Raw genomic sequence first — 27,745 nt, 5'->3', positions numbered from 1 at the left:
CGAACTCGACGACGACATGGACTATTCATCCCCCTCACCTGAAAATAAATCTCCTGGCGACGATTCACCGTCTCACAGTGATTCGTCTATGTAAAACACTTTATGGCCAATAATTCAAGAAATATTGCACACAATTCTCAATCGAATTCCGTCTCAAATAGTCAACATCCTACTCCAGTCCCGATCTGCTCTTTTTTGCAATGGAACTGTCGAGGTTTTTGGCCTCGGAAATCAGAACTCGATTTAATTTCAAAATCAAAATCCCCGACTGCAATTGCTCTTCAAGAAACACATTTAAAAATTAACCCGAAAGATCCTCATTATCCACATTTAAATGGTTACACAGCCTATCATTCTAACACCTCCAGTAATCCTAAGATGAGTGGAGGAGTTTCTATATTCATACAAAATGGTTGGAATTCTCACAGGATCCCCCTTAAAACCAAAATTGAAGCTATCGCTGTTCGTATATCATGGCATATCCCAATTTCATTAGTTTCAATTTACATTAGCCCAAGTACTTTTATTCCTAAAGAAAAACTTTTACACCTATTTAACCAAATTCCTCCCCCCTACTTGATCATGGGGGATTTTAACGCTAGCCACTCTCTTTGGGGCAGTAATAAAGTTGACTACCGTGGACATATGTTAGAAGACATAATAACTAGTAACAATTTGGTCTTACTTAATGACGGATCGGCTACAAACTTATCAGTTGCTCACGGAACATTTAATGCTGTCGATGTAACCCTATGCGATCCTTCCTTGGCCTCCAGGCTTATTTGGGAAGTATCTCAGGACCTACATGCTAGTGACCATTTCCCGATATTTATAACAGATATAGACTCTCCTCCTAATAAAATAACAAAAAATCAAAAATGGGTTGAAAGTTCTGCAGATTGGGACAAATTCCAAACAATTCTTCAAACCAATGATCTCTGTGAAACCAATTCAGTCTTAAGTGATTATAATTCGTTTATTCAAAACGTTAATGATGCGGCAAATGAGTCGATTCCTAAAACAAATCCTAACTCCATCAAAAAATCTGTCCCCTGGTGGAATGCAGAAATAAAAAACCTAAGAAAAAGCAGAATAAAGGCCCTGAGATGCTTCCGTAGGCATCCTTCTACTGAAAATAAAAATAATTACTTCTCTCAAGTAGAACTGTTAAAAAATAAAATCCAGGAAGCTAAAACTGAGTCTTGGCGATCTTATGTTTCTACTATTAGTATACACACTACCTCCAAAGAAATGTGGAACAAAATTAGAGCGATGCGAGGATCTCATAGTCCTCCAATCCGCCAAGTAGATTGCAGTTTCGGAAAATCATCGGATCCAGAGGTTATACCTAACTTGCTTTGTAAGAAATTTTCCAGCGTCTCATCTAATGAGTCTCTCAGTGATAAAGAGCTAGCCCAAAAAACAAAAATAATAAATTCAATAGAGGAAATTGTACCTTTATATCCACCATGTCTTGAACTCAATTTAGACTATTCACTTGATGAGCTGAAACGCGCAATAAACCATAGCAAAGGAAAGTCTTGTGGTCCAAACCAGGTCACTTACGGAATGCTAAAAAACATCCCAGATCGTAAATTAAGCTTTCTATTAAACCTTTTTAATCGTATGTGGAAAGAAGGATGCTACCCGCTGGAATGGCATTCTGCTTTCGTTATTCCTATTCCAAAACAAAGTAGTAAAGGAACCATTGACTATCGCCCAATTGCTTTAAGTGACTGCGATATGAAAGTTTTTGAGCGCATGCTCAACTTTCGCCTCATTTGGTATTTAGAACAACATAATCTATTAAACAAAAATCAATTGGGTTTCCGGCAAAACCGATCTACAAGTAACTCTATTGCTAAGTTAACAGGAGATATTTTTGAATCAATTGATAAACGTTCACATGTCACTGCAGTATTTTTCGATCTTGAGAAAGCGTATGATCGCGTATGGGATGGAGTTATCATCCGACAGCTCATCAAGTGGGGAATTCAGGGGCATCTCCTTGAATTTATTAAATTCTATCTTCAAGCTAGAAAAATAAAAGTTAGAGCAAATGGTATAACATCAAATGAATTTGAGGTATCCAACGGCGTTCCCCAAGGAGGAGTGCTATCGGTCACACTCTTTTTAGTTGCCATAAACAGCGTATTCGAACTATTTCCACAAGATGATCCTACTAAAATTCTGGTCTACGCAGACGATATAGTCATTTACAATTCCACATTAGACAATTTTACACGCCTCATTGAAATTCAAAAATGTCTTTACAAAATGAGTACTTGGGCCAACGAAAACGGTTTTAAATTTTCCACCAGCAAAACCATGACGATGCATTTCTGCAAGAAACATAAATGTCCTCAGCTAACTCTTACCCTAAATGGAGATGTTCTTAAATCAACTGACAAATACAAGTTCCTAGGAATTACTCTTGATAAAAAATTATCGTTCAAAGATTATATTCAGGAATTGAAAACAAATTGTTCTAAAAGACTAAATGTCCTTAAATGTCTTTCTGGAGTCACATGGGGCTCTCAAAGAGATGCCTTATTAACAGTCCATGAAGCCACGGTTCTTTCAAAGATGTTCTATGGATGTGAAATTTATTCATCGGCTGCTGCTAAAACATACCTCAACTCACTCAACAGTGTCTACAATGCAGGGTATAGGCTCAGCATAGGAGCGTTTGTAACATCACCTACAAATAGCATCTTATGTGAAGCTGGAGTTCCCCCTTTAAGACAACGTTTTGAGTTTATCTGCACAAAAAATGCAATAAGAACTTTGTGTTCTCCTGAAATCCCAGGTCATAATGATCTGATCAATTTCGATGAAAAAAATAGCAATAGAAGCTTTTTCGCAGTAGGAGGTAATCTTTGCAAGCGGGTCTTTGAGGATTTCAACACCTTTGAACATAATTTTATAGAAAGCAATCCACCATGGCTATTGGATAATAAATCCATTAATCTCTCTTTCGTTTCAACCCCATACAAGGACATGGTCCCTGATGAAATTAACACATATTTTGATAGAATCTGTAAGGACATTTCTCATGACCCTATCGTTTTGTACAGCGATGGATCAGCATCTGGTCCAAATAGAGGTTTTGCAGTCACTACCTCTGAAGATCTAGTTCTTAGTTCCAAATGTCACAGTAAAACCTCAGTCTATCTATTGGAAGCCAAAGCTATACTTGCAGCACTCTCAATAATTAAAGAAACCTTTCATTCATCTATAAATATTTTTCCTCATCATATAATCGCCTCAGATTCCTTGAGCGTGATTTTGGCAGTCCAAAATATAGGAAACAGGTCAACTACAGTAAGGAAAATTAGAAATCTTCTAATAGAACTCAATGGCTATGTTACTCTCCTGTGGGTACCTGGTCATAAGGGCGTCTTAGGGAATGAAAGAGCAGACTTGGAATCCAAGGCCGCTTCACTCCTCCCCTCAATTACTGACAACATTATCTCAAAAGAAACTGCATTGTCAATCTGTAAAGAGTTTTACTATGATGTAAAACTGAAGTGGTTCAAGTATGAGGTAGTAGGATTCATCAAGAAAACAATATCTCACCCAATTCGCCCAAAACTCCCTAATACTCTCACTAGAAAAGAAGGTTCTATTATTGCCCGTCTAAGAATTGGCCACTCCCGTTTTACTCAATCTTATAAACTAACCAGAACACCTCAACCTCTATGCCCATCATGTAAAAAAATACTATCCATTGAGCACATCCTTACGGATTGTCATAAATTAGACAAAGTTCGTAAACAAATTTTTGGATCAAAAAATACCACAAAAAATATTATTAAAGCACTGAATTACTCAAATGTGGAATCTATGAAAATTATAAAATTCTTGGAATCTCTTGAACTAATTGATGAAATCTAATTTTTTTTGTATATATTTTCATTTTTCTATGTATATAACTCTCTCTGTTAAAAAACTCAACCAGTGAACTGACCAAGAATTATACGGTGTGAAATGAAAAAAAGCACCTAATGAAATAAAATTAAATAAATTAAATAAATAATCAGTTTCGTTCTGAAATATATCCATTTTAATATTGTATTTTTCAAATCATTCTTTAGGTAGCAGAGAACGCAATTTAATCCGCACCATATTGTGTCGCACATGGTGAATACCTTGACTGATTAAGAATGCAATTCAGAACATTTACATAGCCACTCTAATTCCACGCGACAGATAAATGAGGTCAATGTTGTTCAAGAGATCTAAATTTATTGACAGTATAAAGGAAAATAAAAGCGCGTGATTCTGTGAATGAGTGAAACGTCCCTCGATGGGAGAATTTATCACAAATCGGCTACATCCTTCACAAGCTTTTGGTGCACAAGGATATACCAAATCGTTGTATAGAATACACAAACTTTCCAATGTGGTTTTATTTCATTTATTCGGATATAGTTGAGTGTTGTTATTTTGCCACAACATTATTCTCACATTTTGTTGGCCATCTCTCACAGAGAATCAGACCGACCCACAAGTTCTATGCTATCGTAGACAATTCTCATAGAATATAGAAATGTATTTGTTATATAGAATGACTGGCTATGCCGGAGAAGCAGTATAGAAGCAAGAGAGAGAGAATTTAAATGAAGTTAAAGTGTCCGGAAATATCAATTTTAAGAAAATAACACCCTGATTTATTTTAATATGAGAAAATTATATAAAGTTATGGGCCCCATTTTCTCCATCTCCCGAGCCGCATCTTATTTCATTATTCATCTCTCTCTCTATCTCTCTTTGCCACCAAAATCACTATTTACAACATTCAATTCACTTTTCTTTTCTTAATATGCAATTTTCTTGTGACATTTTTTTTATTATACAAATTTCCTACAAAGTCACAAAATGCTGGCTGAAGAAATGCTACATACACGTTGTTGCTAACCCAATAAATCTTTTGGGCAATTTCGTGAATATACCTACTTATTTATTCATTAAAAGGGGACACCATTCTCCGTGAGGCTCCGTAAAAGATACCGATAAGTGCGCGGAACGTATATTCATCTTGCTCGCCTTATGGGTGCGAATTAATTGATTGCGAATTACCTTTGATTAGCAATTCACAGAGCGGTTCGCATCAGTCCTCCCCCTTCATCAATGACTAACCCTAGTACACACCTGGCACTTGCCGAGTTTTTTTTTAATATAAAAGTATGCGCTTAGCAAAAGGTCGTCGAACGAAGATGACACAACTACAAGCGTCACAGAAAATCACTGTAACTTCTTTTTTTCCCCCATCTTCTTCTATGTTGCCTTCTGAATTTAAACAAAAAAAATGCTGCACTGCTGAAGGGGCAATAGAAATTGTACAAAAATATACCAGAGAAAAAAAGTGAACTTTTTCCACCTACACAGCAAAAAAAAGCAAAAAGTTCTCTATCGGAGAAAATTCACGTGATGAACTGCGGAATTGAGGTAGTGGTGGCAAAAAGCGACATGTAGAAAAAATGTATGTAAAATCCAATGGAATGGGAAACGGAAGTTAACCGTTTCCGGAATTCCATATTTGAAATAAAATAAAATTCTTGCTGATTTTGCATCTCACCCTCACTGTGTGTTGATAGAAATACTGTCGAAATTAATAATGAAAGAACAAAATAACCGTCTTTTTCTCTCAAACAAGGACCATGCACAATGATAGTGTAATTAATCAAAATGACCAAGAGTACAGAGTGATTTCAATGCCGGCAATACGACGAAACTCACATAAAAAAAAAATCAGCAAGAAAGTCATGAGTTGTGTTGTATAATAAAAATCTCAATTACCGTGTAAAATTTCTCGCGGTAGATCTTACGAAGCCTCGTGTCATCCTTGCCCTCGTGGAAGCGCCACCAAAGTGACTCTGTGACTCCCGGTAATCCCCACCATAGATGATACCACTCGATGACGCCCCATCACCTGTTCGGAAATGCCCACTTGATTGTGTTTGACCCGTATCCACCATCATGTGACTCGTTAGATGGGGATTTGTCCACGTAGTGGGTGAATTGCTCGCCCGATAAACACCCCCGCCTGATCCATTGGATCCTAGACTTACACGGCCACGATCTGACGCGAAACCACCCCGTCCCCGACCGCCACGACTTCCCCGAATATTAATCATATCACGCGAGAGCTTGTTGTACCCTGTCGGACCGGTTGGTTGGGCGCCACACGTCTCCAGCGCAAGGAAATCGTCCACATGTAGGGAAGGCGGACGAGATGTGTTCGGTGGGCGAGATCTGAATAAGTCTCCACGTGCTTGGGGTGTCCTCGGGAAACCTCTACCCCTCATAGGAGTTACTAAAATAAAACAAAAATCTTATTTATGAATTTTCTCATTTTTTTAAAAACTAATCTTATGATAAACAATATAAGAAGAAAATTATTCTTTTAAAATGTATTAAAACCGTTTCAATCCTTTTTTTAATTACAGTGCTAAATAAATTCGTTATAAAATTTAATTACTTAAAAGTTAAATTTCACTCAAATGGAAAATTTCATTATGTTTTGTTTAAGTTTATTTTGTTAAGTAGAATAGTAAAGTTTGTTCTAATTGTATAAAAACTTGCTAATTAACATGATTTTGTTAAAAATAAGATGAAAAAGTCATTGATACTAAATAATGAAGATACAAAGTGAAGGTCAAAGTCATTTGGGAAATTTATGCATAAAACATTAATGATTATCTTATAATGATTTAAAAAAAAGTTTATAGAATAAAACCAGTAAAAGCAAAAGAAAATAAACTTACCAAATATTTTTTTCTCTGGTCGTCCAGTTGATGGTTCCACCTCAACACGACGCGTCCTAAAACACGGCGCCGCTATGGGGCGCTCCCGGGTTGTCTGTGGAGACACAACCAAATGCAGGAGTCTCTTGCAATCAGCCACAATGTTCGTTTCAGCCGGTAAGCAAACACGAATCATTTCTGCCAAGTCACACGGAATTTGCTCCATCTCATCGACAATGTCTTTTGAACAAACTGGAGAATTGAGCCAATAATTCACCGTCAAACGTTCTCCGATACCTTCGGAAACATCAAAGATAATCCTTGATGCGTATTGCGTTACAATTCCTTCTGCTTGCGGCAAAGCTGCATCAATATTGACCTCCAAAATTGGATCTGTAGCTGCGGCATCTTTTTCTTTCCCAATAAAATCAACGATTTGCCGTGTATTTTCCAACATTCCTTCAAGTTGATGCTTCTCGCATACTTCCTCCTGCTCCAGGAATTTTTGTAGAGCCACGAGAGCGTGCACTTCCTGCGAATCCTCCTCCTTTTCCCTCTCTGTACCATCCATTTTCGAATTTATCATCGTTGCTAGTTGATTTCCTGACAGCGTAAGCGTTCGTGGGGGTATCAATTGATTTTCGTTTCCTTCAACAACTTCAATGATGAATAGCGTCCGCAGGAAGTCTATGAGCGTTTCGATTATCCCTCTATTTTGGTCTACATTTTCAGTAAAGTTAACCACAAGTTTCTTGAGAATATTACTTACGGCATATTTTCTTTTGACAAATTCGCTATATAGCAAGTTAATCATGACACTGAAATTAAAAAAAAAAAACGAATGCATAAATTTTTAAATTAAAAAATAGGTAATAATAATAATAATAAAAAGAATACTCACTCATGTTCTGACATAAGAAGCATCGTCCTTAGCGATGTCAGGGGGCAAGGCATGGAATCCATTGTAAAGTTGTCAAGAACGCAGTTAACAATGGGTAGAAGAAGCTCCTTGCTGGGAAAAGCACAAGCAAGCGCTAGTTCTCGACTTTTTGCATTCTTGGGGGCAATCATTGTAATCTCCGAGTCCAAGAGCGCCTGAAGAGCTTCATAGACATTCTCCTGTGCTTGAATATGAGCTGCTGAAGAATTCTCCGTGGACAGTATCGCAATGAAGAAATCCATCAATTTCCCCGGCAGGATTGAAAGGACGGACACCTTGACTGAAGGATGGCTAACGAGGCTGGCGAAGAAGTTAATCAAGCGACTCTGGTGACTTGTTGCGATTCCATTTGTAAGAGGTTCAGCCAGCAGAAGATTAATGATAGTTTTGGACACCATGAGACTCATATTTGGTGCCAAATCCGCCAGCTGCAGACACACACGACTGAGAAGGAGGATTAATTGTGGGTAGCTCGATGTACAGAGACTCTGGATTAGTTCCACCAGATTTGTGGATTGTGAGTGCAAATGCGCTGACCATAGTTGACGTTCTGTAACAATTTTTTGAGCTTCACTTTCACTGAGGAAGTCTTTTGTCGGTATTGGCAGCGGAAGTGGGAGAAGCTCCGAGAAGACCAACAGTCCAGGAAGAAAAGTTGAAGGACCCTTGAGAGTGAATTTAATAAGTTCTCCGACAAGATGTGTCCACAAACTTTTGCGTACGGATTCCGTGTCGACTCCTTCTTCGGGCGTGGGTTGCGTGTAGACCAGGAGCGTTTTAATGATCTCCTCTTGAGCCATTTGGGCATCAGCGTAAGCTGCCCCTATTCTTGGGACGCAATGTGTAATGTTGTAAGTTTGCAGTAGAAGTTCTATGGCAGTTGTATCCCGGAAATGAGTATTTCTAGCCATAATAACGCATGTTAGAACACGACGAATGACCTGTAGTGTTGGCAGAAGGATGTTCATTGTGAGAAGACCCTGATTTGAGGCTAGTGCAGCAACATGGACGCTAGGCTGTTGATAGAAGTTTACCATTTTCTCAAGGATTGACACCAATAAGGATAATCCATCAGCTGAATAGAACTGCATTACGAAAAATTTGTACCGCAACTCTAGCGTGTCGTCTTCCATTTCATTAGATTTTTCTATCTCCTCCCCATGGGTTTCCGGAATGGCCAGAAAGCGAGTTATTCGCAATGCTGTGATAAGATCTCCAGGGAATGTGGTGAAGAAATCAAAACTCCTCTTAATCACTTCGCATAGCGACTGAACATCATTATAGGAAAAGATTGTGGCAATCTCGAGGGGTTTCATGTAGATAGCCATCTCCTGCAGCATTGCTGAGACAGAAGACTCAAATATTTCATGGCTCTTTACAACATTTACAATAGATTGTCCCGCATCCACGAGAAAAGCCACATTTGTGCAATTTCTGATTACACAGTCAAGGATATCCACGGCATAATTGAGAACAGGCGATTTGCATTTTCCACTCTCGGGATGTTCAGCATAACGTTTCTTTTGTGCATTAATCAGCGAAAGAATAACGTCGATATTGCTATCCATTGTAAGGTAACTCACTACAAAACATCTTCCAGGTGTCATTAGGAGCGCATGAAGTCCAAGGAGTTGCTCAACGAGCTCATCTTCATTTCCTTTAACATACGCAATAGCATCCAAATGGTATTTTGTTTGCATACGGTAGATTATCTCCAAAGCAATTCTGTGGGATTTAATCTCTCGCCCAGGATTGGGATACGTATCCTCTCCGGCGGCTCCCTCGTGCAACAAACATCGATGCAAGAGATTAGTTGTGGTAATTCTCTCAGCCATGTAATTTAATCCGCTGGAATTCCTTACAAGCGCTACAATCATCTTCAAAGCTTTAGCCATAAGACCGACTGAAATGGCATGAGAGTTGGTCACAAGAAGAACTAGGGATTCCAGGAAGGAATGAATGCGGAAGTAGGAATGAAATCCATGAGATGTTCCACGATGCACTATTGGATCATGAACATGTTCGATTTTCTTGACGATCGGATAAAGTCCTTTGGGCTGGGCGTAGTTTTTATCATCCCATGTGTAGGCGTTGATGACTTCTCCAAGACACGATGAAAGAAGACTTGTATCATCTTCTAGGGATTCTCCTGAAGATTCAGTGAATAGTTTTGCGGTGGTATCTCGAATTAGGAGCAGTGATTCGTAGAGATTAATCTTCTTAACAAGTGATTTGAGAGCAAATTTTACACAAATTTTGGGATTTTCCTCTATTAGCTTTAGGAGCTCACAGTAGCGATTTGTTGGATTGTCTCCTTCGCCTAGAAAGTACTCAACACCGAATTTGGTATCCACAAGTGAGGAGATTGCCCTAAGAATAAGCAATTGCAGTGACATCGCCATAAAATCCTGCTTAAGAAGACTAAAGAGAGCGCCAAAAACATCAAATTTTCGCTTCTTCACAAGCATAATGAAAATGTTCTCATAGCATCCGAGGAATTCCGTCAATCTAACTCCAGCCTTTAAATGGCGAACTTTGTAAGTCTGCTGGGACATTGCCGCCTCATAGCTGAGTCCTGCAACAATCCATTCTGAGATACATTCAGCTTTCTTTTCATCCTCAAGTAGTGCCTTCATATAGGGAGTCACAGTGATGCGATCCCACTGATAGCTGGATGTGAGGTACTGAATAATCTTCTCGGTGGAGTAAACCCAATTTTCCTTGCAGTCGTAACTCATTTCTGGGAATCTTTTCCAAGAAAGTTCATCAGAGAAGCGACTGTGGAATTTGTCAATGATCCAGGAGATGGCATCGAATTCCTTTGTTAGCTGCTTATTGGTGCGCGGAGTATACGCCTGAAGTTCAACTGTGAATGGATTGAGAGTCTTTGTAAACTCTTCTGCATACTCTTCGCATTCAAAGTCCATGTCAAATTGACTATCGGCAGAGTCATCGTCTCCGATGTCTTCGTCGCTGAGAATTGGCTCAAACTGCTCTCCAGAGCTACAAATGTCTTCCTCAATTGCCGCTGGGGATTCCAGTGGTGTCCCAGTCGTAGAACTTGGGCTCTGTGTCCTCCTTTGTGCCTTTGGCCTCTCATCTACAGTACTCCCGTGATCAAGAACTCTAATAGGATGTCCTTTGCACGTGTCTTCTTCAGAATCATTAGGGCTGGCAGATAAGGGTTCCGGGGATCTTGGTCTTCGAGGTGAATCTCTCGGAGGACTCTTAGGGCGTTTACGGCTATCCTCAAATCTCTCATAAGATCTTTCTCGATCATACTCAAGGGCTGATTTTACTTTCCTTCCACTTGAATCTCCATCATCTCTCTTCCCTTCATCACTATACGATCGTGGATCTTTTGGCTGTTCCGTTTTCTCCTCTGCATCAACGGAAGTTTGATAATTCTCAGGCTGATTTTCATGATATTTTCCCTTCTCTTCAGGTATTTCAGGATGGCTGAATGGCTGCTCTACAGTCGGGACACTTGCTACTGCAGTCTCAACTGGCCACTCTTTCTTTACTTCATCCTCCAAAGGAGTCTGAACAACCCCTGTTGTTGCCGAAATAGCACTCGTAGGCGGAGAAGCAATCTGTTCTGTAATATTTTTCGTTTCACTCCCATAAACTGCCAAAGTTATCGTTGTGTACCATCCACGGAGTACCAGTCCATCTGTAGGAATCAAACGACCCCCAGGCTCTGTGGGATGACAGTCAACGTGGATGGAGTCATTTTGGTTATACTCAAAACTTCCCAGAATCTCAAAGGTCGACGCCCCCGGTCGGCTCAAATCATTGACGAAAAAGTCAATGGAGAATTTCGAAGGGTTTGTCGCACCCAAACGCACTCCTCCCGGGAAGTCTGCTTCCACTCGAGCCCCCAAGGGTATAATGCGGATCTCCTTGACGTTAACAGGACGGGGGAACTGGACTAAATCCAGATTTATCTCCTGGACATTCCCAATTGTAAACAAACATTGAGGTTAGATTACATTTTTACAATTATCAAAAAATTCTAGACATCTTTCTTGAGAATTTCAACATAATTTTATAGCTAAATAGCCAGCGATTCAATTAAAAACACTTACCTCATTTATTTCATGGGAAAAAGTATCGAAAAAGAGTAATTCCGGCAAATCCTCTGCGTCCATCGTCAAAATATTTTTAAACACTAAAAAAAATGTTTGTCATAAACGGAATGTTAAACTTTACTCTAATTTTTTTTAGGTTTTGCTCCTAAATTATGCGTAAAGCAATGCGATCTATTTCTTATAAAAAAAAACTTTAATAAAATGCATAGGATCAGGAAAAAGGAATAGTTCGTATAAATCTTTACTGTGTACGTACAAAGAAAACGATTTTTGTTTTCAAAATTGACTGTAATCCAGCCGCAATCACATCCTCTGAGAAGTTATGACATTTGGTGAAGCAGTCGACTAATTTCTTAATGGTAAAAAAAGTTTTATTTTGTGCTCTCCCAGAAAAAGGTGAAAAAGTGTGGAAAACTGAAAGGAAATCGGTTTAAAAAGGAAGTGAAAGGATAGTTTGGGAGCCCGGGGAGAGCCACAATACAAATAATGTCGAATATCTATGGCAGCAGCACCAAAGATAGCAAGAGAAGTATTCTGCAGTTGCACAACCAAACTGTTTTGAGCTCATTCAGCTCCTTTGAAGGCGAGGAGGATTTGGATTTTAGTGAATTCGATAGGTAAATTTTGGTGAAAATACTGAATTTCCATACCAAATGGGTGCTGTACTAAATGGACTTTGTCTCTTGCAGTGAATCCGTGACATTGGACTACTTCAAAGAAAGGTAAATCCGTGTCACGTCCGGAGGTGGGAGACGCACTAACACAGAGATTGAGTCTCGCGGAGGCTGGCAAATGCCAAAAGGAAAAAATATTCATATTGAGCTCGATTATTAATGGCTAAAAATAGAGCACTCGAAGCGTGGCTATGCTGGCTGACTGATCAGCACTTTGGTCGGGATTTTTACGCGTGAGATTGTGAGGCGCCACGATGACAGAGGAATCTCGCGGGTGATTTCCTATTGTACATCCAGAAAAAATAGCAGCCAAAACGTTGCGTGACTCAGTTTCTGCAGTCTAGTGCCGTACTCTCACCGCGATGTCCGGATAGCTTGGCCGGAAGTCCCCAAACAATGAGACAGCGCAGCAATTAACATGTGAAAAGCTAAACATTTTCCCATTTTGCTGTGGAAGCTCATTAATCGCATGAATATTTTTTTTGTGAGTGGCATTCTTTTTTATTTTCTTCACACAAGCATTCAATTTTCAGCTAAAAAAAAACATCTCCCTCAAAACAACTCTCACTGAACAGTGTGACACGACACGAGAGTGCTTCCAAAGGCTCACCAGTAGAGAGACTCTCATAAAAAAACAAACATAAACAGTCCTTATCAAATTGATTGGAGTGATTAGAGAGTGACACTAAATTGCTTTATATATAAATCAAATTGATAAAGTGAAAAAGTGAAATAGGAATCTCAGGAGAAATCTGCAGAGAGAGAATTCAATTGAGTAAGTATCGGTTGATTTGCTTTATTCACCTTCTTCATGCATGAATTGAATTAATTCATATATGGTAGTTGTTTAGTGAGAAAATAAACCCACACAATGGTGATGTCAGACAGAAGATGAGACTCTGAAGGACAGGAGCAATGGCAAAATAATTTTTTTCTTTCCATTCATACGTAAAATCTTCTTGAGTTTCTTTCTTACAATAATTGATTCCACCTGACAATTTCCAGAAGTTCCGCTAAGAGCTATATAAATCCAATCTACTCGTTCTTATCACCATAACACTATCAATATTTATTCAGTGCGAGATTTTACATAGAAGAAATGATTAAATTGTTGACTGAAGATAAGGTGTAAAATTGATCAAATATTGGGATATTTAAATTCTTTTTTTTCGTATCTTTAAATTCGATTTTAAAAAACTTGACTGAAGATTTTAGAACAATTTTTAACTCTTTTCCCTTCAAATATGATCAACAGATTTACTATTCAATATAGGAACATTGATATCTTACACGAAAAACGATAAGATACAAGATTTTCGTCACGGTTTGACGACATTTCTTACCATTATAGAAGTGCTACCAATCCCAATATCAATTTTCTTTTATCACTATCCATTATCATTTCCCTGCATTGAAGTAAGACACTGTGATACAATCAAAATTCGACCCACTAAATCAGATTGATTCAATTTTGATTTTATAGCGTTTAAAGTGCCATGTGTGGATTTTTAGAAAATATTGGATACCTTCGATATCCGAGGTTTATGTCGTTTTATTTATGCAACGTTATGCTGCGTAGTTAAATGTATTCTAAATTTGTATTTTTATTTGTCTTTTTTTTTGTAGCTCTCGGAGACCGTCCGCCTCAAAAATGGCACCGACTACAACGATTGAGACTGTTACCATAACGCGCCCATTGAAGGTGAGTGGTTTAGAATTGTCATACAAGGGCGGGAAAATTCTTTTGGGAAAATTCTATGTATGCAAGAAGCAATACAATAATGAAAATGATAGAAAATACTTTTTGGGGGATGAACGCATGCGTCGAATGCCAGAGTTTCAGTTGGACACCCTTTTTCTCGGCGGGACTTGTTTCTCACTCTGGCCTATAATTTTTCCACCCGCACAGCTTGGTGGAAATCATTTGGAAAAATCATCACCCTCTTTCGCAAGTTTCCCTGTGCCATGAGCTGTGGGGATGAGTGAGACGAAGGGTGACTCAGTGGGAAATTTGATCTGGTGTGGAAAATAGCTCTCGCCAGACGAACAGACAGTAAATTGTTGTTAGTGAGGGTGGTCTTTTCTAAATGGTGGCACAAGAAGGAAATATCCATCTAAATTTTCATCATTGAACATTTTTGTTGTTGTATACTTTCACCACAAGTGAAGTCTCGGGTGAAATTATTGGTGGAAAATAATTTTACATCGTGCTAGAAAAGTTGTAGGAAAGTGAAAAAACATGGAGAAAAATGGTCAAAAGTGACCCATTGGTGTGGGGGTGTGTGTGGTGAAGAAATGAGAAATGTTAAGGAAGCATTTTCATCGGGGGGATTGTTGAAAAGCCAGAGTAAATGAAGGTGGATTTTTTGGCTCAATTTTCGTGCTGCGCTAAAGGCAAAGTGAATGATAGAAAGAGTGTTGATTGAAATTGCGACAGTACTCGGAAAATTACCAACCCCTTCCTGTCTTGATAGAGCTTTTCCACGAGGAAATAGGGGACCTCATATATACGTTTTTGTTAGTCACGCAAAGGACGCTTACACAGGAAGGACTTCTCCCAACTAAAGTTTCACCCCGTCAGCAGGGTAGAGAAGAAAAAAAAGGACGCGACACACTAGGAGTGTGCGAATTAAAGTGTGGACCCGAAGAGAATGTAATCAAAATGGCAATTTTCACAAAGGAAGACCGAAAGTACTGTGCTGAAAAAGTTCTAAAGTAATATTAGTGGCAAAAAACTGTGTGCAATTTATAAGAGTACGAGGGAGGTATATCCCAAATTTCCTTCTTCGCCCAATTTTTTCCTTTTTTTCACCCTCGATAAAATCTCCCACACTCCACCTCCGCACTAGCAAAGAGTCATCCACCTCCTCGCTTGAGAAGCCCAAAGACTGGTATATAGCACAAAATAATATAAATTTTCTCTTTGTGTCGAGGTGTGAAAATTAGTGGGTGAAATTGTAGAAAGGAAAAACCTCACCATTAAGCGGGTGTGAGGAAGGAATAAAAAAAAGGAAGAAATGCGTATGCGTGCAGAAATCTAAAAGGACATTCCGCAGTGGAAATCAATTGAATGGAATTTCTGGTCTTTTTGTGTATATAACACAGAAATATTTGTAAAATTGCAAAAGGAATAAACCAGTTTCAGCAAAAGGAAAACTCCTGGAAAAGCGTGAGAGAGAGACAGACTAAAATCACAGAACCTTATGGGGGCCAATCAAATTGCCCAGGTTTGCAAAATTCGCTCACCTTCTTTTTTTAAAATTATTTTATCGTTCTTAATTAAATTTATTTTCTATAATTCTTACAAATACGTATTATGTAGCAAAAAAATACTTCATATTTTTTTATATTTTAGCTAAATAATACAATTTAGAGATAAAGTATTTATCTATTAATTTAATCGCGACAAGTCAATTTAATTTTTTAAAGTTTTATTGATCAAAATTTATTTTTAATTGACCGGCAAAATTTGTTCTGCAAATTTATTCATATGCAATCAATGGAATATATTTGAAATTCAAAGTTGATGAGAAAGTTTTGTTATTATATCCTCACCCCTATCTCATCATCACAAAATACTATTTCATCACACCAACTTGTGAATGCTCTGAACAAATTTGAATTTTCACCCAATTTAATATACGAATCTCCTTAATTGAGGCGGAATGAATATGTTATCGTTAACAGAAATATGATAACCGCATTGGTCCCAATATAGTCAACATAAATGTTATAATCAACTTTCCGCAACTTTCCTATCCACAACGTCAAAAGAAATTTAATTCAAGAAAAAGCTTTTCAAGTGTTGAAGAAAATTAATTTACCATCCTTCTTTTAGTTCTTTTTTTAATTGTTTTAATTGAGTTTTTCTCAAACTCCCAGAAGAAAACTTTAAAAAAATATAATTGAGAAGTAAATGTCAGCAAATTCTCTTTTGAAAAGTTTTTATTGTTAAAATGCACCTTCTATTATACAATTTCTTAAACATAATTAGCCCTAATGTTTTGAACTACAATTTTCTCTCTGTTAATTTTTCAACGAATGATTTTAATTATTTAATTTATAGTTTTATTTTTAATGTTCTCAATTTTTTAAAACTTTTTTTTTATGTTATTGTAAAATTTAATGTATGTATATCATAATTGCAATGATGCAACATTAATTCGATTAATAATCCTGAATATTGATTTACTGAATGGTTGTGTGTACCTACATAAATTTAGGCTGGTAATTGCGCATTTAATTAATAAATCCATTGATTACATTCAATTTGCAGTTCACACTGTTTTTCTTATATCCTACATATAACATTAATGGCCATTCTCGACGTCAGGATCACACATTCCTACCAAATGCATAAATGTAAATTGTTGGTTTATTAACTAGTTGGAAAGCAAATACTAATCAGGATATTGCAATTCAACAATATTTGTGCGCAATGAGTGAAAATACAAACTGATTGGTTTTGAAGTTTTTAATTAAATTTCAGTTGGTTTATGTATAGTTGAAAATTATGTACCTACATAATATAGGTACTACTGGCGCTCTTCCTTCTTGCACTCTCGGTGAAGTGCTCCATTTGGAAGTGGTTTTTGCGCTGGATTTTTTTTATATGACCAACTAATTTTACTTTAATCGTCTAGTTGGATAATAAGGGACTAAATTATTTTGTTTGCGTTTAGCTAAACTCCTTTTTGTTCTAACTCTAATTGACAACAAAAAGCTTAATTTAAATTCAGTTGAGCTTCATTTAAATTGAGTTTTGTTCATTTAAATTTCAATTAAGTAAATCAAACTCAAAACTATACGCCTTTTCCAAACACAACAATTCATTGGGTCTTGTGCGCTAATTTCTTAACTGATAAAAAGCATTTGGGGGAGAAAAGTTTTTTTTTCTTATAAAATTTCACACTTGAAAAGTGTTTGGTGCAAAATTGAAAGAGTTCTGAAAATTAGAGTATAGTTTTCCTTTCCTCATTATACATAAATTATGCTTCGGGTGTTGAGTTTCTGTTAGCTCTCACCAATGGTTGGCGAAGTTTCTCGAGTTCTCACTAAACTTAATATAAATATACATAAATTTATATATAAAACATACAAGAAAAAGTTCTTATAGACTATGGGAAAAGAGAGAAGAACCAACAGCAAATCCTGTAATTGACTTTATAAATTACAGAGTGAGAGAGAAAATGGAGAATTTTCTCAAAAGTTGAGTTGAATTCATGATATAAATTTGACACAAAAATACTTAAGGGGCGTGTAGATGTGGGGGGATACTAAACAAGGAAATTTTAATGAGCGGAAGAAGTTTCCTGTCATCAGGAAATTCGCTCTTTTCACCCGCCATTCCAGGTACAGGCACGTGTGAGTGCGAGGGGGAGGGATAAAAAGCCGGAAGAAATGACTTGAAAAATGAGATGAGAAAATTTTGGTGGGTGATTTTGTAGCTATAGCTCCATGACAAGTGATAACGAGATAGAGTCTCCGCAGAATTAATTTCATTTTGGGAAATGTATGAATCAGTATGAGTTGAATAAAAGTTTAGCTTCAGGCTTCATGAGGAATGTTACCCCATTCATGTGGTATGCATTTGAGGTAAAAAAAAAGAAGATGTTTGAGGAAAAGTTTCCTCACATCGAATTCCAGAGGTCAGTCGTCAGTGATAGGGTGTGGTGTGGGTACTTTTTGTGGTTTTCCCACAGATACTACAAAGTGAGAGAGAGAGACGAAGAAGAGATGGAGAATTGCATGAAATACCTCTTAATTTTCACTCCAACATCTCTTTGCCATCTACCTTTTAGGTGATTGCATTCATCTGCGGCGTGATTGTTATAATTCTCATGATCATGGCTCTTGCATCTACGGACTGGCTAATGGCTGAGGGATGGCGTCAGGGGCTTTTTGTGCACTGCATTGAAGAGGATGTGGTGCCACCGCTTCCATTCAATCTGCAAGATCCACCAGGATGCTATCCGAGTCGAGATGCTGCTTACATTAAAGCCACAGCAGCTCTCTGCATCATTACACTCATCACAGATGCAATTGCCACGCTGCTCACAGGGCTCGGGCTGAGGACACAGGATCATAATATGAAATACAAGTACTACCGAATTGCCGTACTTGTAATGCTCGTAGCATGTGAGTTGGGAAGAATTTGAGAAGAATTTCTCTATTATTACAATTGCATAAAAAATGAATATTTTTCATTAAAAACATTTCAGTAATCTCGATCCTGATCGCCTTGATCTTGTATCCAGTTTGCTTCGCAGCCGAACTGAACTTGGGTAATCGTCCAATATGGGAATTTGGGTGGGCGTATGGCGTTGGCTGGGGTGCTGCCATTTTCTTATTTGGAGCCGTTGTCCTTCTTCTGTGCGACAAGGAATCAGAAGAAATTTACTACAAAGAACGGAAAATCGTTCATGAATCTCAGATGCGAGCCTAGGCCAGGCCGCACGCCCTGCCGGATGTCGTTCTCTAGACATGTTTTAATTACATCAAGCATCATCAGAGAAGTATCATACATCTTTTTATTTACCAATTTCAGTTTTTACTAAATTTTTTTTTCACAACATGTTTTTATTTTAGTGTTTGATGAGTTTTTTTTTTAATTATTTTTGATTGTAAAATAAAGCAAAAAAAAAAGGAAAACTCATTCATTTTCAAGAAAAAGAAAAAAGAAAGTATAGCCAGTTATCCTTTGAGAAGGAAAACCATTTCATTTTCATGACCGAGTAAAAACAAGAAACATTTGAAGCAAGAAAAAAAAACCACGAAAAAAATTGAAGATATAAATATTCAGTGTCACGATTAAAATAGATATATAAATGTACTGAAAAAAAAACATGAGTGTAATACAGAAAGGTTTAAAAATTGTAGAGGCAAGCTGGAGACAAAGTAAGAAATATCATCCAAATTATCTATCCCTAATTTTGTCTTATCATTTTGTTAATATTGTATAGAAGGAAAAGATAAAATTTAATTTTAATTTTAAATCTACGCGTATAATTTAAGAACTCTTGCAAGTAATATTTAAGAAGATTAATTTGAATGCTAAAACCGTAGAAAAGGAAAACTCAAATATATTTTATTTAATAATTGATTTTCTTTATTATAGGTAAAAGTTTGTATAAATTCAATTGACCAATAATTAAGTTTCAATTTTTTTTCAAGCACAGAAAGATCAGCTATATCCTACAATGTAAATTATCCTCTATATTATGGTTTCTGGTAGTTAAAATGGGTACAATACAAGCCCATTTTAAGACTTGTGGCTTTTTTTTTAAAATTTAAAGTAGTATATAAGTTGACTTTATTCCTGACTTTTTTTCGCCTATATATTTTATTTTTTAGTTCTTTAACTTTTTCGGATATATTTTCCTCCTATATCACGTTCAGACTAAAATGGAAAAGTAAAGCGTAAAAACGTCATAGCGAAAACTATTAATTACTAAACTAAAACTAGTGGACGAGATTTTTTTCAATCTGATTTAAAAATTTTAAAATCTGGCTGATCTGCTGAATTTATTTTATTTAATTTATATTGTTTGGGAAATGAAAAAAATAAATTAATTAATTTCTCTTTCTCTCTCGCTTGAATACACTTATATAGAAAGAAATTGCGAAAATGTAATATTGAACCAAAATTATTAAATAAAAATTTAAAAAAAAGACCATCAATCGAAAATGAATACAAAATACAAAAAAACACTCTCGCACAGGATTTGGGTAAAATTTTGAAATTAAACATAATTTGTTTTTCATTGTCCTTAATTGAATTTATGTGAAAATTTAATAAAATAAAATATAAAAGTGATAATAGCGATTGATAATGCAGAGAATTAAAGAAAAAAAAACCAACAATACATAAATTTGCTCTCATTTAACATGCCAAAGCATTCACGTACATTTTTTCATAAATGATTTTTTTGTGTTTCCCATTCGAAAATGTTCCTTTATTGAATTAACCCTCTTGTTTCTCTATTTATCACAAAAAATATCCTTCCATGAATTTTCTCCCAGTAAAAAAAAACATCATCAACAAATTATAAAAATGCAAAAAATTGGAAATAACAAATTTTGGTTGCACAAAGGCAAAAAAAATTTTGTATGTTTTTTTTCTTTTGTATTAAGTGTTTTTATTGAGAAAAAAATAATTTTACAAATATATCACTGAGAAGGTAAAAAAACAAAGAAGGATTTTCATATGAACAAAAGAAAAATAAAATGCAAAACGAAATTTTTAGAGAGGATAAAATCATTATTGTTTGATGAAGAAAGTACCAAAATGGAAAATCTTCAGTGAGAAAAGGAATCCATCACTTCACAAAAGAGTTATCTAGCGAAGAAAATTTTTAGAGATATTGATAGAGATAGAAATCGATAAAAAATTTTACCATTATTGACACATTGTGATCTAGTGAAAAACGGAGGCAGGCACGTGCGGAGTGTACTAACAAAAAAAAAGAAAAACAAGATTTCAAGTTAAAGAAAACTAACGTATAATTAATTAGAAGGAGACGAGAAATAAGAAAAGAATTATATTGAAAAAAAGGAAGGAATTATTGATGAAACAATAAGACAAAAAATAACTTGAACATATTAATTAAATGAAAAAGTTTTGGAGGAAGAAGGAAAAACTTTAACTCAGTAAAATAGTTTTTATAATTACGATAAATTTAATGAATAATTATTATAAAAAAGGACGCAGCATCTAATTAAAATTCTATATACATTTTACAAGAGTTAAATTTATAAAACAAAAAAAAAGAATATAGTATGCAACCTATTAAGACTCTTTTTTGACAAACTACTAACTATATACGAAACTCTTTCATTTTTTCTGAAAGATTTTTTACGGCAATGAATTGATATTCTTTTTTCTTATTTTTCAATTAAATTAGTTATTCTATCAAAATAATATGGAATTGCCGAATTGTCGAAATGTAAATTGTGAGAAAATATAAAGAAGAAAAAATATGAATTACAATTAACTTTTATCCTTTGTAAAACATTTGTTTGCAAGGAAAAGAAAGTTAAGGGACTAAAAGAAAATATTAATTCACGGAGCTCAACATTATATTTTCTCACAATTTAGTCATTATTAGGTATGTTGCAAAAATATATATCACGAAAAAATGAAACTTTTTCACAGCAAAACACCAAAATAATCCAATTAAAGAAGAAAAATCCTCGTGATTGCAGATTTTAAGAATTTAAATTAATTACATTTTAAAACAAAGTCGTAAAATAATACAGAAAAAAATATAGATCGAGAGACATTTTATAAGAAAGTAGTGGAGAAGAAGTAGGTGCTGTAGCTATAAAAAGTATTTTAATCAGGATTTTAATTAAAAAAAAAAAGAAGAAGAAATTGTAATAAGGAAGAAAAAACCCAATCCTTTCTTTTCTAACAAGAAAAAAGCCATGAATATAACAATCACACAAACATGGAGATTTTATTACAAAATAGTGTAATAAAATGCCGATAATATTATTACTTTTACCGTATGTTACCCAATTTTTAATAAAATGAGGAAATTTTAAAACACCTTCATTGAGATGTAAGATTTTTTTATTAACTTGATAGACTTTTTTGTGGGATATTTGAAAAGAAAAAAAAGAAATTAAAAATATATTAAGTTCTTCTATAAATATCGGACAAAAGATTAAAAAAAAGTCATTTGGGAATGTGAAGAATTTGAGGTGAAAGGATTTAATACTATAATTGAATATAATAAATCTTCAATTATGCAATTACATTTTTTCGTGTGGCAAAACACCAAGAGAGATATTAACTAAATAAAGGGATATTAATTGAAAATGTAATTAATCTTCTTTTATTTTAATGATTTTTAATCATTTATTGTATTTTTCAGTTTTATACGTTTTATATAAAATTCCCAACAAACAAACGAATTGTGAGCTCCAATTTCTGCAAAAAAAACTTCCTTTGGGGGCCCCAGGAACACCCCCAAGTGCTCCAGGAGCCCTGAAAAGCCTGAAAATGTGTTTTATGCTTAAAAATTGAGGGAAAAACAAATTGTGAGAAAGCAATTTGTCCGTTAGTGCATTTTGAAGTTTCATTTTTGGCGCGCATCATGTTTCCGAAAATTTCGGAAAAAGCACCGAAAAGTGAGAAAAAAGTACATTAACATGAGCGAGAAAGCAATATGCTATATCCCGCTCTCACCTACATTCTTGACGATTTGAGCGCTCATTGCGGTGACTTCGTAAGCTCATGACAAAATGTACTCCTTTTTTGAGTGCATTTTATTTTCGTGAAATTTGTGAAAAACTACCCCGAAAAAGTGCTTTTCCCCGCATATTGAGGTGATTATTGCTAAATAAACATTTTCTTTGTGTATCAGTGTGAACTTTACGAGCGAAATTCAGGGGGGAAAGATGTTTTGAATCGGGTAAAAGTTGCGTCGAATTTTGTTGGTTGGGAAGAGAGAATTTGCTCAAGCAAATGGCGAACAAAGTACACAGCGATATGGGTTTTTGGCCACTTCCGGGGCGTGGGTGCGAGAAAATCTGACCTCAATTGTTTTTGCAGGCAGTGACAGTGGTTTTTCCGGTGGGAAATTGCCCTTTTTCCTTGGGATAACCTCATTTTCCCATAACCTCACACAAATTCCTTTCACAAAAATGACCGCCATTAGAGCGATGGCTGCGTTCCCCCTCCCCCTTGTTTCAAGGTCTGTTCAAAAAGTTCCAATGCTTCGCCTAGCTGTCAGGGAGGGAGGCATACCAAAAAAAGTCCGTCTGTTGCAGATTCTTGAGGGGCTTTCCGCACTTTTCGGGGGGTCTTTTGGGGATGGGATACTTTGTAGGTATTGAATACAAATCAATGTTTTTTGTGTTTGCAGAAGCTAGCTCAGGACGTTGAGACGCAACTGATGCCATGGATGAGGATGAAGCGTACCAGATTGAGTGGATTCAGGGTAGTGGAGATGAGGGGGAGTGCCTGGAGGAGAATGATATAATTCAGGAAGTGCACGAGGATGATGGTGTGGACATTGATCCAAGCACCATAAATGAGGATGATATCATTGAAGAAGTTGACGATGAGGAGTACCTGGCGGCAATGTCGGATCACCTGGGGCACACCTCAACGGCAAATCTCGTGTACATGACGCAAGATGGGCAGAATATGGGCGATATCATTGAGGAGCATGTTCAGGAGACGGAGATTGAGGAGTACACGGAACAGCAGCACTTTGACGGGCAGGTGTGCGAGGAAGTGGTTATCGATGAGAGTGGCGTGCCTGAGGGAAAGATGGAGATACTAATTGACAGCAATGGGGCTGTTGTGCAGGAAGTGCAGGAGGATGAGGAAGTTGTTCCACTACCACCCCAGGATGAGTACACATCATCGCGTCCGTATCCGTGTGACTTCTGCAGTCGTCGCTTCCGGAAGAAGGCCAATCTAATGAACCACATGGTGGCGCATCAGACAGATCGACCCCATGTGTGTAATCTCTGCGGTGCCCGGTACATTAGGCGCTGTGATCTACACAATCACTTCAAGATTCACGCGTATGCGCCCACAGATCATGATCTCGGTGGTACGGAATACATAACTGGGCAGAATGAGGAGGAAGAGGAGGAGGATGATGAAGATATTTCGATAAAGAAGTCCTTTATAAACTACGGCGTATCACCGAGTCCACGGAAGAAGGCACAGCAGCAGATTACACCACGAAAGAGAACAACACTCAAGATGACAAATAGTGTTCGTGAGATACCCAAATTTGACTATATAAATGAAGATATGAAGCTCCTTAGTGATTCGTCACAGCAACAGCAGCATGGAGAGATCTATCCAATGGTGGAGCAATACCCGGTGACCGATCCAAAGAAGCCCTTTGTCTGTCAACACTGTGGTGTGTCATTTGCACGTGAAAAGGCTCTTGCGTCGCACGCAAGGATGCACGGTGGGGATTCACCGTTTGAATGTGAGACATGCGGTGAAATGTTCTGGGATGCAACGCGCCTGCGTGATCATCAGCTCTTACATCGCATGGATCCGAAGAGCACTGCTGACTTTGATAGTTCCCTCATGGATGAGGAGACGGAAACAGATTCGGGGGAGGGTGATGAGAAATATGGGAATTTTTACTGCGAAGTCTGCGGGATGTGCTTCCATCGTCAGGCTCTACTGAAGCGTCATTCGCGTTCGCATGCAAAGAAGGAGATAGTTGAGACCGATATCTCCCGGCATTGTTGCAATGTGTGCGGTGAAACATTCGCCGAGGCTCTTGATCTCCTTGCACACGCCGAAGTACATGCACGCTTCCAGCCATACAAGTGCATGCTGTGCGGTGAGACATTCCTCGATGAGCCAACAATCAAGGAGCACATCGATACGACACATGCGGACGAGCTCACGACACATTCGTGCCGACTGTGCGGAAAGGTGTGCCGTGACAGCAAATCCCTCATGAAGCATGCTTGGGATCACTCCAGGGAGAAGAAGCATTCCTGCTCCAAGTGTGCCAAGACATTTCACAATAAGGCGCGTCTCAAGCGCCACATGATGTCACATCGGGATAAGTGTGTCACGTGTGATGTGTGCGGGGATCGTTTTCCCGATGGACGAAGCCTCATGAATCACCGGCATTCGCATACAAATGTCTCCGGGAGGCAATTTCCCTGCCGAGAGTGTGGCAAAACATTCGGATCGCGTAGTTCGCAGCAGATACATATTCGTATCCACACAGGAGAGCGTCCCTATGGGTGCAAATACTGCTGGAAGGCATTCGCCGATGGTGGTACACTGCGGAAGCACGAACGTATCCACACGGGTGAGAAGCCATACGCATGTTCCGTGTGCCCGCGTGCCTTCAATCAACGCGTTGTTCTGCGAGAACACATTAGATCACATCACTCAGGTGCTGATTCACAGCGTGGCACCTCCGTAACACCGTACTACTGCGAAGTCTGCTCTGAGATGTTTGCCCTACCTACGGAGCTGATACAGCATCTCATTCAGCACAGCGATATGAATACATTGGCTAAGAGACAACCTCCTGTGAGTAAAAATGTTGCAATTTATAGCTTCTCTAGGCTAGAGCAAAGGATCTCTGAGTTAAAATTAATCTATTATTTGGTTTTCTTCCTCAGAGTGGCCCAAGGAAATATCAACGACGTCGCAAGCTGAAACCGCACGAATTGGAACGTCTACGTACGCAACGTAGCAAAAATTCCTCAGATTTATCAGATGAGGATCCCTCGCAATCGGATGCCCAGGAACGCTATCAAGCATCACCAGTTGTGCAGACTGGCCGTCAGGGTGGTGGAGCACGTGGAAGTAACACACGTCGTGGGCAGAATACATTCAACATTGATGGGTTGGATGATCAGAATTTACTGCGAGCCTCAACGGACTTTGAGACGTCCGTGGCGAAGTTTGATTTAAACAAGGGGGCAGCGTCACGCAAGAAGAATGCTGTAGCATTGTCACTGTCATCAGCCATGGTGGCATTGCCACCGCAGTCGCGTCCTAAAATGATTCGAACGCAAAAGACACGCGTTGCCGTGGAGGATGGAAAGAGACGGACAAAGACATTGATTACACGTACAGCACCAACAGACGTAGCTGGAACTAGTGGACCAACTGCCCGTGGGCAGAAGACCTTAAGGGCAAGGATAAAGAATGTGAGCTATCACTACACAGATAGAATTATGAGTCCGGCTACATTCTCCGATGTACCAGATCAGATTGCACAGGAAGTTAGTGTGAAGCAAGAGCCGATGGAGATGACAGCAACAGCCACGGTGCTGGAGCACGATGGTAGTGGTCTGTCGAAGAAGACGTACAACAAGTACAGTATGGACATTGTTAATGATTTAGAGGCCATCCTACGGTCACCCATTAAGCAATCACCTTCACCGAAGAGGGATCTCAATCAGGTAAGTTTGGTGATAAGCCAAAATTATTTTTAATTCCACTTATTCATCAAAATTTAATTCTTTTTCACAATTTCAGTCACTACTGAGTGAACAGAATGCAAAGGGTAGCAGTAGTGGTAGTGTTGGTGGAAGTAGCAAGAGCAGAAGACGGATTACAACACCGGGTAAGAAGCGTCCGCAGCAACCTGAGACAATTACATCAAACATTGGGCACCTCACGAAGCGTCAATTGGCAATTGCAGCCAAAAAATCCGGCAAGGAGGTAGAAGATAGCAAGGAAGACATTCTCGGGGGCATGGACAAGGATAGTGAGATCATCACGGGTGACATTGATGATATTGGGGCCACAAAGAGCAATGCTACTGAGTTTAAGTGTGAAATGTGTTCATCCATGTTCCTCACACAGGAAGATCTCTTTGCACACGTGGCAATTCACATTTAGGTGGCTCCTGGGTGGAGGCACGTGACGCGTCTTCCACAAGAGAAGGCTCATCCCCCAAAAAAAAATCAGTACCATATAATTTGCCATTCAACTTGTTTCCATTTTCTCACTAGTAGGACAAGTAAGTTTTTTTTTTTTAATTATCTTTAAAAGGGAATCATTCTAATGGAATATTTCTTTCTTTTCAGCTCTATTTTATATAAATTTAACGCAACACTGAGGAAAGTTAAAGAAAAAAAATTATATTGTCTTTTCACGTATCATGTTTTAAACTTTAAATAATATAATCTATCATGCTAGAAATGGTCAATGTTATAGTAAAACAAAAAAATAAATTGTAGCATCCATGAAAAATAAAGTAAAGCTACGAAACTTTCGTAGTTTGTGAAAAAAATTGTTTTTTTTTAATGGTATTAACATTCATTTTATAGGTAAAGTTCTTCTTTGATTGGGTAAAAAGTTCCAATGTTTAATTCTCTAACCGAGGGTAAGTCAGAAAAAGACAGATTTTTATCGTCCTTAAGGACATAAAAAATCCGAATGACGTGAAAATAATTTTTAAAGGTTTCATTACGCTCAAATAAAACATTTTTGGCAAAACATCGATTTTTTAATTTTTGGTTTTTCATCTTTCCTGATCCTGTGAGTCCTTGAAGAAATCCTTTGTATTCTCAAAATGTTCAGGGACCAAAAAGATATCGTATTGCATTGGTTTTAGCTCAATAAATAAAAATTAACTATCCAAAATTAAGCATTTTCATAATCAAGTCATGAGACGAAAACGTCATTATCGAAGATCGAAAATTTGAATCATCGGGGTAGATTCTGATATATACCTTTCCTTTCCATACAATTCGTCAGTTATAAAATTGTTGGTATAAACTTTTAAGTTAGAAAAGATTTTTATCAGAATCTACTCGATTTTCTAAAAT

At 37.4% G+C, this 27,745-nt stretch overlaps 3 protein-coding genes across 6 annotated transcripts; 2 read left to right on the top strand and 1 right to left on the bottom strand.

The window, feature by feature from the left end:
* Nucleotides 1–603: 603 nt before the first annotated feature.
* On the bottom strand, nt 604–13,286 carry LOC129790042 (protein virilizer). 2 transcript variants are annotated; one of them, XM_055827218.1, is made up of 6 exons: nt 13,259–13,286; nt 11,778–11,860; nt 7,651–11,639; nt 6,771–7,567; nt 5,803–6,319; nt 604–853 (listed from the first exon to the last, which is right to left on the bottom strand). In XM_055827218.1, exons 1-6 carry the CDS (start codon nt 13,269–13,271, stop codon nt 802–804), a joined length of 5,451 nt encoding a protein of 1,816 aa, XP_055683193.1. In that variant the 5' UTR covers nt 13,272–13,286; the 3' UTR covers nt 604–801. The 2 variants fall into 2 exon arrangements, with proteins under 2 accessions (XP_055683193.1, XP_055683194.1); XM_055827219.1 differs by lacking the exon at nt 604–853 and having other exon boundaries at nt 4,405–6,319.
* Nucleotides 12,119–22,282, top strand: LOC129790056 (transmembrane protein 47). 3 transcript variants are annotated; one of them, XM_055827251.1, is made up of 6 exons: nt 12,318–12,397; nt 12,470–12,502; nt 12,988–13,229; nt 14,081–14,156; nt 18,256–18,592; nt 18,676–22,282. In XM_055827251.1, exons 4-6 carry the CDS (start codon nt 14,106–14,108, stop codon nt 18,897–18,899), a joined length of 612 nt encoding a protein of 203 aa, XP_055683226.1. In that variant the 5' UTR covers nt 12,318–12,397; nt 12,470–12,502; nt 12,988–13,229; nt 14,081–14,105; the 3' UTR covers nt 18,900–22,282. The 3 variants fall into 3 exon arrangements, with proteins under 3 accessions (XP_055683224.1, XP_055683226.1, XP_055683225.1); XM_055827249.1 differs by lacking the exon at nt 12,988–13,229 and having other exon boundaries at nt 12,119–12,397; XM_055827250.1 differs by lacking the exons at nt 12,318–12,397; nt 12,470–12,502; nt 12,988–13,229 and adding an exon at nt 13,421–13,994.
* Nucleotides 22,283–22,654: 372 nt separating this feature from the next.
* Nucleotides 22,655–27,171, top strand: LOC129790044 (zinc finger protein 16). Its single transcript, XM_055827222.1, has 5 exons — nt 22,655–22,786; nt 23,326–25,490; nt 25,583–26,371; nt 26,448–26,934; nt 27,002–27,171. The coding sequence occupies exons 2-4, from the start codon at nt 23,361–23,363 to the stop codon at nt 26,811–26,813; spliced, it is 3,285 nt and encodes a 1,094-aa protein (XP_055683197.1). The 5' UTR covers nt 22,655–22,786; nt 23,326–23,360; the 3' UTR covers nt 26,814–26,934; nt 27,002–27,171.
* Nucleotides 27,172–27,745: the final 574 nt, after the last annotated feature.

The sequence above is a fragment of the Lutzomyia longipalpis genome, chromosome 2 (genome assembly GCF_024334085.1).
Source record: "Lutzomyia longipalpis isolate SR_M1_2022 chromosome 2, ASM2433408v1".
Taxonomy (NCBI): Eukaryota; Metazoa; Arthropoda; class Insecta; order Diptera; family Psychodidae; genus Lutzomyia; species Lutzomyia longipalpis.
Note: the sequence above shows the minus strand (reverse complement) of the source record. Positions and strands in the feature narration are given on the sequence as shown.

What these genes read in the sequence shown, in the direction of transcription:
- LOC129790056 (XM_055827249.1), top strand. Translation starts at nt 12,267, where the DNA reads ATGTCGAATATCTATGGCAGCAGCACCAAAGATAGCAAGAGAAGTATT. An exon ending in GATTTTAGTGAATTCGATAG is followed by an intron (nt 12,398 to 12,469) that starts GTAAATTTTGGT and finishes TGTCTCTTGCAG; the next exon opens with TGAATCCGTGACATTGGACT. An exon ending in ACTTGTAATGCTCGTAGCAT is followed by an intron (nt 18,593 to 18,675) that starts GTGAGTTGGGAA and finishes AAAACATTTCAG; the next exon opens with TAATCTCGATCCTGATCGCC.
- LOC129790042 (XM_055827218.1), bottom strand. An exon ending in TTTCCCATGAAATAAATGAG is followed by an intron (nt 11,640 to 11,777) that starts GTAAGTGTTTTT and finishes GGGAATGTCCAG; the next exon opens with GAGATAAATCTGGATTTAGT. An exon ending in ACCAGAGAAAAAAATATTTG is followed by an intron (nt 6,320 to 6,770) that starts GTAAGTTTATTT and finishes GTTTTATTTTAG; the next exon opens with TAACTCCTATGAGGGGTAGA.
- LOC129790044 (XM_055827222.1), top strand. Translation starts at nt 23,361, where the DNA reads ATGGATGAGGATGAAGCGTACCAGATTGAGTGGATTCAGGGTAGTGGA. An exon ending in TGGCTAAGAGACAACCTCCT is followed by an intron (nt 25,491 to 25,582) that starts GTGAGTAAAAAT and finishes TTTCTTCCTCAG; the next exon opens with AGTGGCCCAAGGAAATATCA. An exon ending in CGAAGAGGGATCTCAATCAG is followed by an intron (nt 26,372 to 26,447) that starts GTAAGTTTGGTG and finishes TCACAATTTCAG; the next exon opens with TCACTACTGAGTGAACAGAA.